Source organism: Danio rerio, chromosome 25, assembly GCF_049306965.1.
Source record: "Danio rerio strain Tuebingen ecotype United States chromosome 25, GRCz12tu, whole genome shotgun sequence".
NCBI lineage: Eukaryota > Metazoa > Chordata > Actinopteri > Cypriniformes > Danionidae > Danio > Danio rerio.
Window position 1 is genome coordinate 21574939 of NC_133200.1, and position 18382 is coordinate 21593320.

At 35.8% G+C, this 18382-nt stretch overlaps 1 protein-coding gene across 2 annotated transcripts in view; it reads left to right on the forward strand.

Annotated features, from left to right (window-relative positions):
* The window catches only part of si:dkey-219c3.2, an 85572-nt gene that overhangs the window by 50704 nt on the left and 16486 nt on the right, over positions 1 to 18382 (forward strand). For both annotated transcript variants that reach the window (XM_005163068.6, XM_017354184.4), the window contains exon 13: positions 3211 to 3330. In XM_005163068.6, coding sequence (XP_005163125.3) covers positions 3211 to 3330 — 120 coding nt within the window. The remainder of the gene's footprint in view (positions 1 to 3210; positions 3331 to 18382) is intronic.

The following is an 18382-nucleotide window of genomic DNA, read 5'->3' on the forward strand; positions in this document are numbered from 1 at the left end:
TGCGAGGGTCAGGTGAAAGTTCAGTGCACCAGATCACTGACATGCAGCAGTCGCGCGGGCCGTGTTTACGTGTCAGCTCGCTCTCTCCGGGGCATCCATGCGTGTGCATGCAATGTGCACAACTTCCCTTCCGATTAGCATAACCCTGACTTAATTAGCATGTAAACGTTGCCTTGAATTAGCGCTTTGTCAGTTCCCCCCCTCTTTATTATGTTATTTAGGTTTTTTTTTTTTTTTTTTGCAAAAGGAGGGACGGGCAGGCGGCGCTATAATTTGGACAATTTATTTCTAGCAGAGCAAGTGAGAAATTCAGTCAATCAAAAGTAATGCACATGCGTGCTAAAAGTGTTTTACTCTGTGACTGATTTACGTCATTTGTGCAATACAGATGTTTGGCTTCACATTCCCATAGAGATTCATCTACAAGGCAATCCACACCAAGCCAGAAAAGTGTTTCTATTAACTGAACACACCATAGATATGGGTGTCATTTATATAAATAATAAAATGTAGGGATGTCCCAATCAGTTTTTTTTTGCCCTTGAGTCAGAGTCATTTGATTTTAAGTATCTGCCAATACCTATACCCAATTTGATTCTATAATACATTAAAAGAAATTGAGCAAATAAACAGATCCAGGATGTTCCCTATTTTTTATCTAATTAACCTTATTTTAACATTGAACACTTCCATTAACAAACAGATCACTTCTGTGAGGTAACTTAAACAATCAAGTAATAAATAACATCAATTCTTCGCTTATGGACTTTTGTGCAACAGTAAATATAAAAAATCTAATATAAAAGTAAAAAGCACCTCAACTTAAAATACCCGGCAGGCAATCCCAAGTTTACACATCTCACAGTTTGCTATTGCAATGTTGGCATCATCAACTTTATAACACCTCCAGACTGCAGACATTCTCGCACTTTCTTCTTTAAGCTGCTTCCGTGTTCTACTTAGACTGCATTTAACCAATGGCGTCTCTTCAACAATGTGATGTCATGCCACACCTGTTGCTATTTCTGTGTGAAGTTAAGAAGGAGCTCTAACTCTGTGCTATCGCATGATTAAAGATTAAAAAATAAAAAATAGTAGTTAAAAAATAATGAGTATAATAGAGATGTGAACCTACACTGGTCTCACAGTTCGATTCTGTTCAATTTGATATCTCGATGCTTCATGGTACATTGACAATGCTTTTCATACACAATTTTATATTTTACTTCTCAGCACATTAGTTCTTGTATAAAAATGTATCATTTTAAAATACATTTTATATGTATTTGTAATACAGTGTTGTCCTATAATAGAAGCAGTCAGATAAATTAACTTTACCATTAACTTTACCTGCTCAAAGAAAACATTTTTTATCAGACGGTGTTCATCACAATGAGTTGCTCCTTTTTGTACACTTCTGGATCACATGATCTCCCATATTATCTCACAGCAAGAACATTTGAAAAATAAACAATTATAAATTATACAACTCAAATATTTAAAATGAAAATACAGAAACAATCCCTAATATTACATCACAAAATAACGAAAACACAACAGAATATAACAAGGAATTACAACAAAATATAGCCAAAAAAAACTGTAAGAATGTGAAGTAACTACGAAATAATGCAAACCAAGACACACAGCATCAGTGATTCAGCATCTATATTTATAATGTTAAAGAGGTTTTATATGTATTAATTCGATTATAAACTATTTCGCAAGTAAAGGCATACTCTGTGCTTCTGAATGGCTGTATTTTAATTTCTGTCATGTTTCGTCTGGTGCAAACAGCCAAATTTCTCATCACTGCAAATCTCATCACGTAGCGTGTTGTTAGGATAAGCAGTTACAATGTAACCTACTCAACAAATGTTTACGTTTATAATGTGTATATGTTATTTGTTAATTAATAACCTCATGTGGAACTCTGAATCTGTCTCTCATTTTGGAGTCTGCTACTGTCCACTGGAGGTCGCATTTTGGTCACGGGCATGATTTAAAAACTTTATGAATGAATTAATGAAATAAGCTGTTTTCCAACAAGGCAACTCAGGGTGCTGAAATATAATTTAAAGTTGTAAAAGTTAAAAGAAACAAAGCAAAGACAGACGTTCTGGCACGTAACGCACATTTTCAAAGCAGAAGATCTGACTTCTGCATTGTTTTTCAGATAAAAAAAGAATGTTCACTTAGCATGTTTCTTAAATATCTGCAAACATATGATGGTATTTTTATGCTTTAAAAGTGTCAAAAAACTTGCATACAGCAACTTTTACATCTCTTAACATTACAAATATATAATTCATTTATGGACAGCCTGTCAGTCACATGCAAATTATCGTGATCCGATAAAACAATCAATTTCTAATTCAAGCCCCACTCTAAATTTGCACCATCCAAAAGCTGTTTCGCTTATTTACCACCACAACACTGAAGAATGCTTATCTCACATCTAAACTATTTCTAGGTCCTTTTATTTGGGAATCTCTTTTTTAAACGTCATCCCTCCTGTACCCCACCTGCAATATTTGACTCCCACATATCCCCCGCTTCATATGTCCAGCGGCTAAGTAAATACACTTTCCAATGGGGCCGTCGATGACACACAAAGCCGTTCTTGCTGCTAGTGTTTTTTTGTGTGAGTTCATGGCCGCAGTGGTGTGAGTGTCAGGGTGAGGAGAGGTGAGGACTCTCTCTGCTTTCTGTGCCCGGCAGCATTCACTCGGAGCGGGGAAACAGAGGACGCGCAGCCCCCCTCCTCATCCACCCCTCCCGGCATGGCTGGCTCTGTCACTGCCTGCTAGGGTGAGATGACTTTACCTGCGGGCTGTGCTTTTTGAAAACCGCTCGCTCTCTCATTCTCAAACACTCACTCACTTTCTCCCTCGTTCCCTCGTGGAAAGAAATTGAATTAAGCACCCAGATACGGCGAAAGCTCAGAGTTATTTGCTGCATTGAAGCTGTGCGTGATGTTGGAAGCTTCATTTGCTCTATAGAGCTCTTCAGGGCAGTTTGGAATGAATGTAAAATACATCGCACACAAATATTTGAAAATGAGAATTCAAGTAAGAGAATGTGATATACAGTTATTCTTATTTGGGAACTTGTTATTTGCAGATCTTCAGTATGTATGTATGAATTGCGGGTATTGGGTTGATGTAGCGTTCAAGCAATTAATATTGATTGAATGTTCTTGCCATTCAGATGCAGCAGCAGGAACTCGCCCAGATGAGACAGCGGGATGCCAACCTCACAGCCCTTGCCGCCATTGGACCCCGCAAGAAACGCAAGCTCGACTCTCCTGGGGCCTCAGCAGGTGCAGAGGTAAGACCCTCAGGCCCCCTATTTATATGGACCTCCACACTAAGGTTCATGTGGACCAGTGCCAAGTAGATTAAAGCTTGTCAGCTCCTGAAATGAAAGCTGTTTCTTTTCACAAAACATTTAGAAAGGAATTCTTTAAGCCTGATAAAAACTAATTTCTGGAAATTAAAGATTCAAGATTCCAAATATGTTTTTTTTTTTACTTTTTATGAAAACATAACACATAATAGTGTACATTGTGTATACATGTTAATTAAATTACTATTAACACTTAGAATATGCACCAAAACACTAACAAACAATACAGCAATTATGCTGTACCATCAAAAAAATCGCAGTAGAGGAGGAAGGAGAAAAAAATTATTACAAAAAAAAAAAAAAAATCATTAGGAGACATCGTTAAAATATACATCTAAAGAAGGCACCCCATATTTTATCATACATCTTCCAAATATAGAGAAACTTAACCTTTTCAGCTTGAGGACAGAAACCATTTTAAAAAAGCTTGGAGGTTTCATCGATTTCAACATCAGAATCACTCTCATGGCCAGCACCATGCCAAACATAAGAGAGAGTTGTTAATGTTGAGGCCAAGTTAGAGCCTGTTCTGAACATCTAAGTCCTGCTAATTCTACATCTGTATTGATGCTCATTCCAAAAGCCTGGGAATAAAGTCCGAAGATACTTTTCCAAACTTCAGATACTTCTGGAGAGGACCAGAATATATGACCATAGGTCTCAACCATGCCTTTGCATCCATCACTCAAAGGAGAGATAGAAGGGGATACAGCTTAATAAGTTTTTTCTTTATGCATTTATGTAATATATGCATCACTTTAAATTGTAAATTGTATGAGCTGTAGTCTTACATTTATTGAGCAAGAGTGAATACATCTCAATCCCTCCTCCCTCGTAGAGGACGAGATGTCAATTCCTGATTCCCTTTCCCAAGAATTTTTATTGTGTGCATTAGAGAAGGACACATGAGAAACAAACAGATATATAAAGTTGGTCACCGAATGTTTCAACATTAGACACCGCCTCAAAAGCTTGTATAGACCATTATCAAGAGAGACTAAGGAAAATTGTGTTTGATAAAATAACGAACCTAAATAATGAAAAAAGTGTGACTGTGAAAGGCCAAAAGGTTTATATAAGTATTCAAATGTGGCCAGTTTGTCATCTACATAAAACTCCTTCACTGAACGCACTCCTTTGTCACTTCAAAAAGTAAACACTTTATCAAGTTGTCTAGTCACAAAATCATGATTTTTGAAGATAAAAGGTAAATAAATGAAGGGATATTCAACCTTTAACGCCTTTTCACTTGATTTTAAATTTTAATAAATTAAGAACAATTATATTTTTGCACTGCACCATCTTCAATGATAGAGTGTTTGACCACAAAATAGCAGCTAAAGGATTGTTACCAACTGAACTAGACTAAAAATGTACCCACTTAGGATATATTTCTAACTGATCGTAAGCAACTTAATTACACTTATGGTTAAACATCATAGCCCTCATGTTAGCTGCCCAATAGTATTGAGAGAACCCTCCTACTACCCTAGATTTTTGCAAATGAGGCTTTGAAATACTGTGTGCCCAATATTCATAAATGAAAGGAAAAATCACAGAGTTTAACAGTTTGAAAAAGCATTTTGAAGTAATATGGGTAATATGCATGTTATATTTATACGTATATACACATACACACATACAGAGTTGAAGTCAAAATTATTCACCCTCCTGTGAATTTTTTTTTCTTTTTTCAAATATTTCCCAATTGATGTTTAACAGAGCAAGGACTTTTGGGTGTTCCTCAGAATCTGCCATGAGTGACAGTGGGAAAAAAAAATGAATCCATAAAATGTACAACATGAAATATATATATATACACCTCTACATTTACTCATTTAGCAGACACTTTTATCCAAATCGACTTTTAAGTGAGGATAAAAGAAGAACTTTAAATCATTAAAGTAGCAGTTTATAAAAGCTGTGACAAGTCTAAACATTTGCTTATATGGTACATATGGAGAGGAAAAGAGTATCACCTACAGATTGTTTGTCAAGACCACTTCACCTGCGTGAAGCACTAAGAATTGCAGGATGTTTTTCAGAAACATGGAGTATTGATAATATGTCTGATAAATAATGGAATGATGAAAATGAGATATGTTACATTATAGTCATAAAGAACCATAAATGTGCTCAAAAAGAGTGTATGTGTGAGTCTAAGAAATAGTAACAGCAGTACTTTCTAGTCCAGGGGTGCCCAAACTTGATCCTGGAGGACCGATGACCTGCAAAGGTTAGCGCTAACTTGCCTCAACACACCTACCAGGAAGCTTTTAATATGACTATTAAGAGCTTGATTAGCTGGTTCAGGTGTGTCTGATTGGGGTTGGAGCTAATCTCTGCTGGACAGTGGACTCAGTATCAAGCTTGGGCACTCCTGTCTAGTCAGTTAGTGTTGCACATCTGTAGTATAGACATTTGAGTATAAAACCAACCACAAAGTTTTTATACAATACAAATTATGCCAGATTTTTTTCTCAAGCACATCTTAAAAGTGTTACACGTTACATGTGTCACACAGTACAGAGTATTGTAAAAATGATTTGGGAAAGGGAGCAGCTCAGTAGATCATCAATGATGTTTAAACAAGTATGGTTTTTATTTGTCAGCAAGTGTGCAACTTTTTCTCACATTGGTGATTTCCCACTCATCAATTATTTTTGTTCTTATGGTTGTATATCTCCCAATACATGTCTTCTGGCCAGTCATGTTTTTCCACAAAATAGACCTTTATCTCCACTTTCCAACTGATTAGGAGTGGGAATCACAGGTGAATTATATTTATATATATATATATATATATATATATATATATATATATATATATATAGGCCCCCTGAATTTTTATTGTTTATTTTTTTCCCCAATTTCTATTTAACGAAGGGAAGATTGTTTCAGCACATTTCTAATCATAATAGTTTTAAAACGTATTTCTGATAACTGATTTATTTTCACTTTGTCATGATGACAGTAAATAATATTTGAATAGATATTTTTCAAGACTCTTCTATACAGCTTAAAGTGACATTTAAAGGCTTAACTAGGTTAATGTGGTTAACTAGGCAGGTTAGAGTAATTAGGTAAGTTATTGTGTAACGATGGTTTGTTCTGTAGACTATTGAAAAAAATAAAATAGCTTAAAGGGGCTAATAATTTTGTCCCAAAAATGGTTTTTAAAAAATTAAAAACTGCTTTTAATCAAGCCGAAATAAAACAAATAAGACTTTTTCCAGAAGAAAAATTATATATATATATATATATATATATATATATATATATATATATATATATATATATATATATATATATATATATATATGCCCCAAAATTGATGTAGTGAGATTATGCGATGTATATGATATATCAAAAGAAAATAGTCCATGGTGTATTTCGATATTTGTATTTGAAGGTGGAGTATGCATCAAGTTTTAATATGCTTTTTTATTTACAGCACATATTTTACAGAGGTGCAACAATGCTTAACAATTGCACAGCTGTCAAACAAGCTTGAAAATGCTGATGTGCAGAGAGCAGTTTGTGTTATTTGTTATTCATAGCAGCAACTTTGTTACCTGTTATCCACAGCCAGCGGTTCTGTGCATATACAGTGTTGGGAATAAGTATTCAACATGTCACCATTTTTCTCAGCAAAAACATATTTCTAAGAATGCTGTTTACTTAAAATTTTTACCAGATGTTAATAACTAAAAAAAATACACATGAAAAGAAAAAAAAAGTGTAAAAAGCTTAATGGTTCAGTGGGTTTTGTCTATCAAATCTGATCTTTATTTTGCATTTTCTATTTATTTTCAATTTTCTTTTCATTCAAGTCGGGTGATTGGTTGGGCCATTCCACAGCTTGATTTTTCTTTTTCTGAAAGCATTTGAGAGTTTTCTTGCATGTGTTTTGCATCATTGTCTTGTTGAAATTTAAACTCTGGTTTCATCTTCATCATGCTGCTAATGTAGATGTTGGAATGAAGCAGCCAATAATAATTTACACTAATGAAAGGCAGAGAATTGCTGAATAACTACTGCTAAATAACTATAGAGATATTTCAGCTGCTGTCTGGGCTTTTTCTGCTTTTTTACACCTCCCTTCATGTGTTCAATACTTTTTTTCTTGCGTCATTTCATTTTATTACACATAATTTGTAAAGTGATTTGTTTTCTTTTCATATATGCATTTCTTTGGTTGCTATCAACATCTGCTGTAAATTTCAAATCAGCAGCTCTCTTAGGAATATGTTTTCTGAGAAAAATGGTGATGTGTTGAATACCTATTTCCCCCACTGTACATGCACTACTGACCAAGGTAAAAAAAAAAAAACATTTTATTGTCCTGATGGGGAAATTAAAGAAAGACAGGCTGACAACTTCTGTAGTGTGAGCCTGGCATAAGTGTAATATGTCTGTATTTGTGTTTTTATGAGTGTCTAGGAGTATAACAACATCATGGTAGTTGTCCTTATTTATATTCACTAATTCTGTTTGCCTCAACTTTCTAATAGGTACCATGTTGTTAACAGTATTTATAAATAACACAGTTCATTTCCTGGAATAAATATGTTTATTTTGTAAGTGTAACATATGACTGTGTATACTATCAGCTATTGCCTCTGAGCCCATGGTTGGTTGTTAACAATTTTGTGTAAATGTTTCTGTGGGGGAAATGAACAGATTTATTTTTCATGGGAACAGACTGTTGCACTCACAAGATCAAAAATATATGACCATAACAAATGCCCCAACCGGTCACATGCTCACTGATTTTTTTTTTTTGCTTGGGCAAATTTTATTTGTGCTAGTTTAGTAAATCAAGCAAGTGTCATTTCAGTTGTATATAAATACTGTGACTTCACATGCTGCTGCCCATGGCAGTTTATCAATAAGAGACACGCCACACAATATTGCACATAAGCGATCATTACCACTATCAACATTAACAGTAGGGGTTGCATTCTAATGACCCGCCACATGGCTTAGATCTTCTCTTCACTTGCATTGCAGCAATCTGCTGTAGTAGAGGGCACTAAATGTCCCTTTATGGAGAGCATAAATAACCAAATAAAAGCATTATTTCTGCTCTATGAATGCACTGCCGACCTCTTTCACTATGTATTACCCTCATCCACCCCCATAAAACATGACTAAAACAGATCAGCAAACACAGCTAAACCTTGATTACACAGCTGATGCCTGTTTGGCGATACAGGTATGAGAGTTTGGGTCTTGCGATGTCTAAAATGAAGGCAAGTAGACGTCTTCTCTCTTCATTTTCAGCCCATCATTTCTGTCTTTCACATCCAACTCAACGTTGCCTTTGGCGCTGCCTCCCCCAACACGTGCACAGAAACTCGCGCACGCACACACCCCTTGATGTAGAGCAAAGTGAATATGACTTTTCTAAAGGGGTCGGTACTCGCCCAGGGGTCCGTGGCTGGGCCTGCTCTGAAGGGTCCAGTCAGAGATTTCATCTCCACAGCAATGTGCCTGAAGGGCAGCATTGCCTAAAGCAGGAGGCAGCCATGTCATAATGGCTTCACTCATTCTGCCCCCACCCCCGCGTCCTGACAGCAAAATACCTCGTCCTTGCTCCCCGTTCACTTCTAAATAAAAGCTTCCTGCGGTGTCATTCTGTGAGGAACTGCGTCAAGATAAAATAGTCAAGTCCGTGTTTGCAGCGGTTGAGAAAAGGGCACAGTTTTCACTTTGCCCTTTGTCTGGCCTCGACGCCCTCCAGGCAGTTGGTTGTTTGATTGCTATTCCGTCTGTCTTTGGGTTGATGAAGCGTTTAGGCTAGGAGGCAGCCCTGCAGAGCTGCTCAAGGGTAGATTAGTCACAAGGGCAGGTGATGAGGACGTTTCTGAAGGGCGAGTTTTAGGGCACGCTGTAATAAAGGCCGCTGAGTTCCTGTGGGCCTGCATACCAGACTGAGCCTACAGGCAGATCACACACATGAGGGTTCAGAGTTGAGCTGTCCTAACATGGGCAGCCCATATTAACATGTTCATCCCAGTCCTGAGGCTAGGGGATGAAGAGAACGACGGATTGAGAAATAGTCCATGTGGAAAAAGAGGGAGAGCTGATGTTTTCCTGTTGTGTCTGGTGGACTTCTTATGTTATTAGTATTATTATATATTTTGTGTGTGAAGATCAGCATGTTTCTTGGTGCCAGCTAACCACAAGCATCTTGCTCTGCATGGCTTTTGTTAGTGTAACATGTTGACTTTAACATTCAGATCAAGTTGAGAAGGCACCGTAATGTTGTTCTTCATGCTCAGGTTTTATTTTTTCACATTCCACTCTGTCTCTCTATCACTCTGTCAGCTTATGCTCATCTATTGGTGGATGAGTTCAGTACATGACAGTACCACCTAGTGGACTTGTTTAACACTCACCTTGAGGTGGTCTTCGTAGACATCCACAGACCCTCATGATGATGAAAATCAGGTGGACAGTATATTTGCAATGGCCCAAGGAGGCTTTTTACTATACTTCTCCAGTGCACAGATAAAATTGCATATGTTAGCGCACAATATATCAGTGTTAAATTAGAGTGAATTAAGCATTATTATTGTATTATTGTAACTATCATTTTTGATTATCACCATGATTATTGGCTTACCTTATTCTCAACTTGCCTCATCTCAGCCCATGTGCATCCTGTAGCATGTTGACCTTAACTTTCAGTTAAGTGTAAAAAAAAAAAACGAGTGTTGTGAAAAGGAAAAATGGAGACGGAAAGTAAGAAGAAATGTATCTCTTGTTCAGAAAAGGAGAATGGATATACGGTTGCCCTTCCCTGCAGCAGAATTAACAGGCATCACATGGAAAACAATCTCAGCTCCGGCTATGAAAGAGAGGAGAGGGCCATTAAAAGCAGCCTGAAGGGATGGACTGGACCCAATATCACTAAAGCAAGCTCTCACTCACTGAAGTGAGGGCTCGCTCACAGGCAAAGAACCGTGCAGAGTTCTATAGCCACAATTAAAATCTCCCCCTCTGCCAGATCGGCCAGAGGGCAGAGACTGAAAGGGGGAAGGAGGGAGGGAGACGTGGGGGCAGACATGGAATACCAAAGGCAGATTCAAATGTGTAGTCAGTAATGAGCACTACCAAAGCACAGCTTTTTGCAGCAGTGGACTGGAGTTTAAACATTACCAGTCATTGAACTGAGAGTCTGCTTCAGTTAAAGGGATAGTCCGCCTGAACATGAATGTCATCATCTGCTCATCTTCACATGAATTTCTTCTGAGAACACAAACACTATGCAGACTGAAATACTCAATAAGTTCGGGTGTGTGTGTAAGTTTTTGTTCACTCTTTATACAAATGATTTGTTAGTCAGCAGACAAATCAATATATTCTTTCATTTATGATGACACTACTATTGCACCTGTTCACAAAAGATGACAGCATTATGGAATAAAGAGCGGCTGTAAAATGGTTTATCAGCTGGTGTGATGACCACTATTTGGAAATTAATGTTAATAAATGGAGGAGGTCATCATGGACACTAGGTCAGTTGGCATCAGAGTTGCACAATACATCAAAAAAAAAAAGATTAGCGATCTTGATTCAAACTCCTAGACAATCTTAATCCAGCATTTCTATGATTCTGCCAATCATATTTTCAAGGTCAGGAGAGAAGCAAAGGCGGCTGCACGAGTCTTTTCATTGTTTCACACACATTGCTCAGCGGCATGGACAACTCCAAATGATGTTAAAAGAGTCACATACTGTATTTATAAAGGTATATTATAACAGGTAATAAAGTTGTAAATAATATTCAGTTTGTGGCACAGAGTGATCGTTTGAGAGCGGCGCTCGAAGTATGAACAGCACTTAGCAGTAAAAATTAAACCGAAAGCGTGCACATCATTTTAAAAAATCATATCGCATTTCAGAGTTATGATTGCGACAAGCATTTGATATGTTTTCTTTCAAAGAAGATAGTTCTGCATGAAAATACATTTTTACAGTGTCAGTTTAACTACTCTAGTGTATATAATGCTGATTTTACCAGTGAATGTTGTCAATGACAAATTGCAACCATGTATCTTGAACATAATTCAACATCAGAATTATTTTATGTAGATTGGAATTATTCATAGGAACCAGTAGACCTACACATAATATTAATATTGTTGTTTACCATATTTGAGAAAAAAACAATAATCTCATATTAAGCTTTATTTTACATCTACAGAATCTTGAGAAAATCGTGATCTTTATTTTAAGCAAAAAAATCGTGATTCTCATTTTAGCCAGAATCGTGCAGCTCTAGTGGGCGATAGAAGCTCTGTTGTAGGTTATGATAAAGATATTAAGCAGGTTGCTTTATATAAATATTTAGGGGTGATTATTGATTGTGAGCTTAATTGACACTCTCAGGTGTCAAGTCGTCAGCGCTTACACTTTTTAAGAAGACTAGGATTATTTGGGGTGAGTTGGAGTATAATGCTAACTTTTTACAAAGCAGCAATAAAGTCTATTTTAAGATGTGTAATTATTGTTTGGTTTGAAAGTCTTACAGTAAAAATGAGAAGCTAAGTAAATAACTTGATGACGGTGGCAGGAAAAATTATGGGAATTGAGACACTTGTTTCGCCACAGGACATATTTGAGTTGTGCATAATTCAACAAGCCAACAAGGTATCTGCTGATTCTTCTCATGTGTTGTTTTTGAAGTATAAGATGATGAGTTCTGGCAGAAGATATATGTTCCCTCTATGCAAGTAAAATAGATATAAACATTGTTTTGTTCCTTTTTCAATGAGCAAGTAGGGTATGGCAGTCAAAAGAATAAGATAAAATTGGATGGCATAACAGGGCAGTGGGTGCACATTTTTAAATTATTGTTTTAACGGAACTGTATTCATATTAGGATGTATTTTAGCATTAGATTTTTAATGTGCTGTATGTTATATGTTGTCTTGCGGGTGTCTATAAACTTTTTTTTTCTAAAACAGGGTACTTTTTTTTTCTCCTAAGGGAGACATTCAACCTTGATCTTGAATAGATTTACTGTATTTGCAGGGTGTCTGCGTGGTCTTAAAGTCTTAATGTCTAACATTTCTAAAATAAAATGTAAAAGGTCTTAAATATGCTGAAATATACAACTGTTGGTCTTAAACAATTTCAAATGGGTCTTATTTTCCAATGTCCATGTTAAGCTCCCCAATCAGGCCAACACCTGTATACAGTATAGTCACCAACAACACATCTTAATAAAACTTTTAACAAAACTCTATTAACAATATGGTTCCTCTCTAAAAACATTTGTAAGTTCTCCAGGTATTAGTAGACCATATAGGGTGAGGACACTGACCTGAAAAGACTGTTGTTCATTTAGGTTATTATAGTTTTTAAAGCTTGTCAATTGTTAATAAGTAAATTGTATTTTTTAATGGTTCAGGTAAAAATCCTCATGGTTTAGACCTGCCTGAAACTTCATTCATAGTGTCTTAAAAAGTCCTTAAAGTCTTAAATTTGACTCAGTCAGACCTGCAGAGATCCTGATTTACCTTATTTTCATATTCAAGTGACCTCTGCTGTCATCCTCTAACATATTTGAAGTTAGTCTTTGAATGCGAAAATTTAATTAAAATTAAAATCTAAAAATATGCCTGTTTTAATTTACAAATGAATCCACATTTCACAAAAAGACTATGTGGTGACAGACTTCTCTGTTGATGTATGTTAGAATTCTTTAGTCAATTAGTAGGCTAAAAGTCCATCATGTGAACCGGAAGTAGCTGAGACCTTTCATTAGTTTGATGTACTGTACTTCTAACTGAAATGGAATCGTGGGCAAGGAGCTTTCGTTTTTGTGCATAATTATTTCATCGCAAACTAATGATATTGTGGCAGAAGCCCTTAAACGCATGTCAACCGAGATGGACCACCACTCCAATCGTGGAAATGTCAGGTTTTGATTAAAAATTACCACCGCACCTTTAAACTTTAACAACTTTAAACCCACACCTTTTTTCCCCAACCCACTGCAAGTTCACATTCAAGTCTTTCCTCAATGCAGTCAATAACTAACAAATTTTATACACATATAAGTTTTCTTTTTAAATAATATTTACTCTGATGCAATGCTGCGTTCATGCCATGTCGCAATTACCATAGCATCAAGGAGAAATGACATTAGATCAAAATTGTGTGTTTCTGTTTATTGTAAAGAAATAAAACTGCATTGGTCAGGTGGTACATCGGTCAAATTGTTCATCTCAATTGTTCAGATGTCAAAGGTTATAATTGAGTTTGTTATGATATTAAATTATTAGATTGGATCATTATAAATAGATGGTATGTAATGGCTGATGTAAACATCTTTATTTACAATATAAAAGAAATTCTTAATTCATTGCAACTTTATTCTTTCAAAATTAATTGAGATGATTGTTTTCCTAAATTCACATTAAAAACATTTTTACAGTTTTATATATATATATATATATATATATATATATATATATATATATATATATATATATATATATATATATTAGTCCAGACATTTAAAGGCAATAGACTGCAATTTAAGTTATTCATTGATCTTTCGAATCTTATTTGTGCTCTTTATAATTGTCTAAGTATTTTGTTTAAATGCAAATTTGTAAAAATTATCCCAATAAATTGGTGGTTTACAGATATTCCTCATTTAGATATCCGTTTCCTCATGCTCCAAGCAGTCTCTATGGGTTCACCTTGGCCTACAAACGATGCTTCATCTCTGTGGTTTGTCACTGTTGTGTAAAGTTAGATCATTAATATAAAACTCACACAGATTCTCTTGTTTCCCGTGGCAGATTTTGCCGGTTGATTGGAGTGCCAGTGTTTTTTCAAGCGAGGTGATGCGATGAGTCTTGTGTGTGTGCGCTATCTGTGGGTTATCTGCATGTGTTTTGACATGATAAGAAGGAGCATGAAGAGTCTGTTATCAGTTTGTAGGGGTTGCGTGGAATAACGTAATGCCAAAAATTGCCTCTTTCCGACCCCAGGCTATCTTTGCAAGAAGAGGAAGGTCTCTGTTGGTGTTTAGGGCTTTGAAAGAGTGATGATGTGTTCTGCTTTTTTTTAATTTTGTATTGATTAAGTCCTCCTTTGACAGGCATTTTTTCATCCAATATATTAGAGGAGGTCAAATTGGGTTTATTTGTTCGACCCTGATAAATCTTTTTGTCATGCTAAAAAAAAAGATTTAAACAGTAGAGGACCATTTATCATTGTGTTCATATAAAATTCAACTGAAAATGTCAAAAAAAAATTATCAAAAAAATTATATTTAATACAATTTTTTTCTTATTAAGCATTAAATATTTCTTTGTAGATCTGGATATGATGATGCTTTTTCTAGATTCACAGTGCTAATCTTTGTTAAACAAAGCTTCTTTAAAAGGTTGACTGACAATACAAGCCTTAAATAAAGACACATGCAATGCGTAACACTCAGTAGACTTACTGTAGCTTGTACAGGGAGTTGACAGAATGGAAAATCCCTTGCAGTATGTAGCTATGATCAAATGAAGAGCAGGGCCTCCAGAACATTTTCAGTCCTTCTTGGAATACTGTTATAAAACTCTTGAAGTGTGTGTAGAGTGGAATATTGCATCATTCTCCATGAGAAAAAAAAGTGCCTTGAAGGATGGAGATGAGATTTACTATTCCTACTGTGTGCTCATGAACCTCACATGGTGGTTCAATGATGGAACTTGGTGAGACCATAAATGCGTTTGACCTTATCTCGACTTCAAACGTAACATCAAAACCTATACCTGTCGGGATATATATATATGAAAAAAGAAATACAGCTCATCAGAACTTATTACTTTTTCCTATTGCTCTGGGCTTTGGGTGTTGTTCTTGCAACACTTTAAGCATCTTTTGTTGCCGTTTTGCTATTACAGAATGGCAGCTCTACGTTTCAGTTTTCATGACCTGTTCTTGTTTGGTGTGTCTTAGATATGCCAGTAGATATGTTTCCGTCCAAAGATGCAAATTAAACTTATATGTAAAACTTGAATATCTCAAAACATTTGCCAAAAAAGCACCGTTACCATCCAGTGAGTCAAAGAGAACAAAATGGTCACTTGCTGATAAACTGGCTCCAAATACCAAAAGGAAAAATGGAATTTTGGTAGTCGCCTCAGAAGACAAAGCGTAAGGAATGTAGGCATGAGAGCATTCTTTGGGAGCTCAGTTCTATATCAAAAAATATCAAACCACTTTGATGACGCACTTTTTCAAATGACCAGATCAACATTTCCAATGCTTAATAATGTCATTGGTCTGTTGTTTTGTCCATTAAGGCTGTCCCATTGCACCCATTTTTGTTATTACATCAGGCCCTTATCACGGAGGGGGGTTCGGGTGGTTCAAAAGACCTACCCCTCATTGACAAAGGTCCAAAATTTATCCCATACATGAGCTCATTTGTCTTATTTTGACTGCTATGTCTTTAAAAATAGTGAAAATAACCATTTGAAAAAGGTTTTAAGACCAAGTGGAATCCTCAGTTGGCTGTCGCTTCAGTGAAACTTCAGCTATTCAGTTTTGGCCAATGCTAACAAATATTTTCATTTTAGAAGTCTTTTTTCGCTACTATATTGTTTTTAAACAGAGAAAACATTTTACAGGTAATTTTTATTCTAAATCTTGGACCTTATTACTAAAATTTATTATAAATAACTAAAAAGACTGGTCACAGCAGTAAAAAGTTGTAAAGCACTAAAAGCGGACCATATTGAAATTGATTTGAATACTATTTTGGCTGTTGTTATCCATGAGTTTTTAAATGTACTTTTGTACAAGAGAGGTTAGACAAATCGGGAAGCCCTACATTATTATTATTATTATTATTATTATTATTATTATTATTATTATGTAATACTTACTTTTTTATTATTAAAATGGCCAAATTCTGACTGTGGAAAGTTGAAAATGCTGGCCTGTTTGTTATTTGCCTTATATATGGCAATTGACAAAAAGGTTTTATTTAAAACTTTAACATATTCATTTTTTTTCCCCTAATGATATATGATGTGAATAATATGCATTTAAAAAATAAGTATTATTTCAAATTTCCAGTGGCGTAATTTAACATTACAAATACTCAAACTAATGTAGTTGGGTAGTTTTTCTCAGAAGTTGTAATTTACCTTGTAGTTTTAAAAATATGCACTTTTACTCTCCCTTGGGTACATTTTTAGTGCTGTAGCTGTACTTTTACTCCACTTCTTTCTTTCAACCTGCAGTCACTTCTTTATTTTTTTCTTGTCTATGGGTATTGGCTGAGTAGTCTTGTGATTCCTGTCCTATCAAATCGCACATAGAAGGGAAATCGCAACATAATGAACTACCTCAAGACATGGACGATTTATAATTGCAGCAAACTGTTTGGAAGCATTAAAGGTGTCCAAGATGATGTTCAAAATCTTTACATGCACTGACCCAGAGACTGTTTAGATGCATGTCACTGATGAGAAGATGACAGATGTTCACTGTATGATGATAAAAATAGCCTTAAACACCCTGCAGACACAATTTTGACACAAGATTGGCGTTGTTCCGCGGGTGAGGATGTTGCATTTTATTTTGAAATGATAATCAGGTTGACATCAGAACCCCAACGTTCAACCTTAAATCACATCAGAACCCCAATGTTCAATGACTAACCTAAAATCAACCAAATACTAATGACGTTAAAGCTTGATGTTGTGTGGACGTTACCACTATGACGTTTATCAGACGTTGGATTTTGGTTGTCATACCTGACGAATAAATGTCAGTATTGGATGTAGGTATAAGATGTTGGCTCGATGTTGGATTTTGGTCACGTTTCTAACACAACCTAAAATCTTAGGACACTGGCTAGACATTGACTTACTCTACTTGCACTACATTCTAAGCAAGTAATAGTCCTTTTACACGAGTATGATTTTTCTGTACTCCTTCCACCTCTGCACATTTCATCTTTAGGAAATATTTTTGCTGTATCAAAAAGTGCGGTTATGATCCATCCGACAATTTAAATCTCATAATTAAATAGAAAATGAGGCAAAAAGGTGCACTTTTTGAGAAAAACGAACCACCCCTTTTACCAGGCTGACTACGGGCCTGCAAATGATCTCTTATCACAAACTCACATTACCGTCATAGTTTATACACATTTTAAGACATCAAACTTTTTGACCTATAAAAAGTTTTATCTTACCAAACTTTTAGGGTTTTTTTCATTTGCATTTTTAAATGTATGTGCACCTTACCCATTGAACATTTTATCCAATATTATAAAATGTGCTTAAAAATTTGGTGGAAATATAACTAGAGGCTTAACATTTACTACTTGCTGTTCTTTGTTTCCTGGATTGTGATCTGTGTGATTATTGCAGCCTTTTGTCTTTATTTACCTGTTATCTCTAATAAAGGTTCAGTCAGGGGGTTGATGAAATGAATAAGGTGCTCTACTATATTAAGTTCCAATAATAACAACACAATAGCTCTCAAAAAGTAACGTTTCCAGCCATCGACTTTTTTAGAATGCAAGTGCATGCTTTTCGCCAGCTTATAATGATGCCCCTCTATTTTGCCCACATCAATGAAAAAGCATTCGGCTCCGTCAACAAAGTCAAGCCTTTGGCGCTTTTAAGATGCCCATCTCAGAAATTAATTACCTCCCTTGTTAATCTTCGCTAATTAAAATGGTAAGTTTATTGGTTCATGATGGCCGTGGAAGGACAACACTCACCAAGTTGCCTCCAACTGCTAGAGTTTTGTGAAAACTGGCTTGAGTGACGCCAGTCAGAACAGCAGGAGGGTTTTGTGGATCTGTTGGCTTGAAGTTTCTACTTTCTTTTTCCCTGTAATTTCACTTTTGTACTCACATATGGATACATCCTTTGTTTCATCTGCGAAGAAAGAAAACAGTTGGTCCAAGATTAGCTGCAGAGGTTGCCTA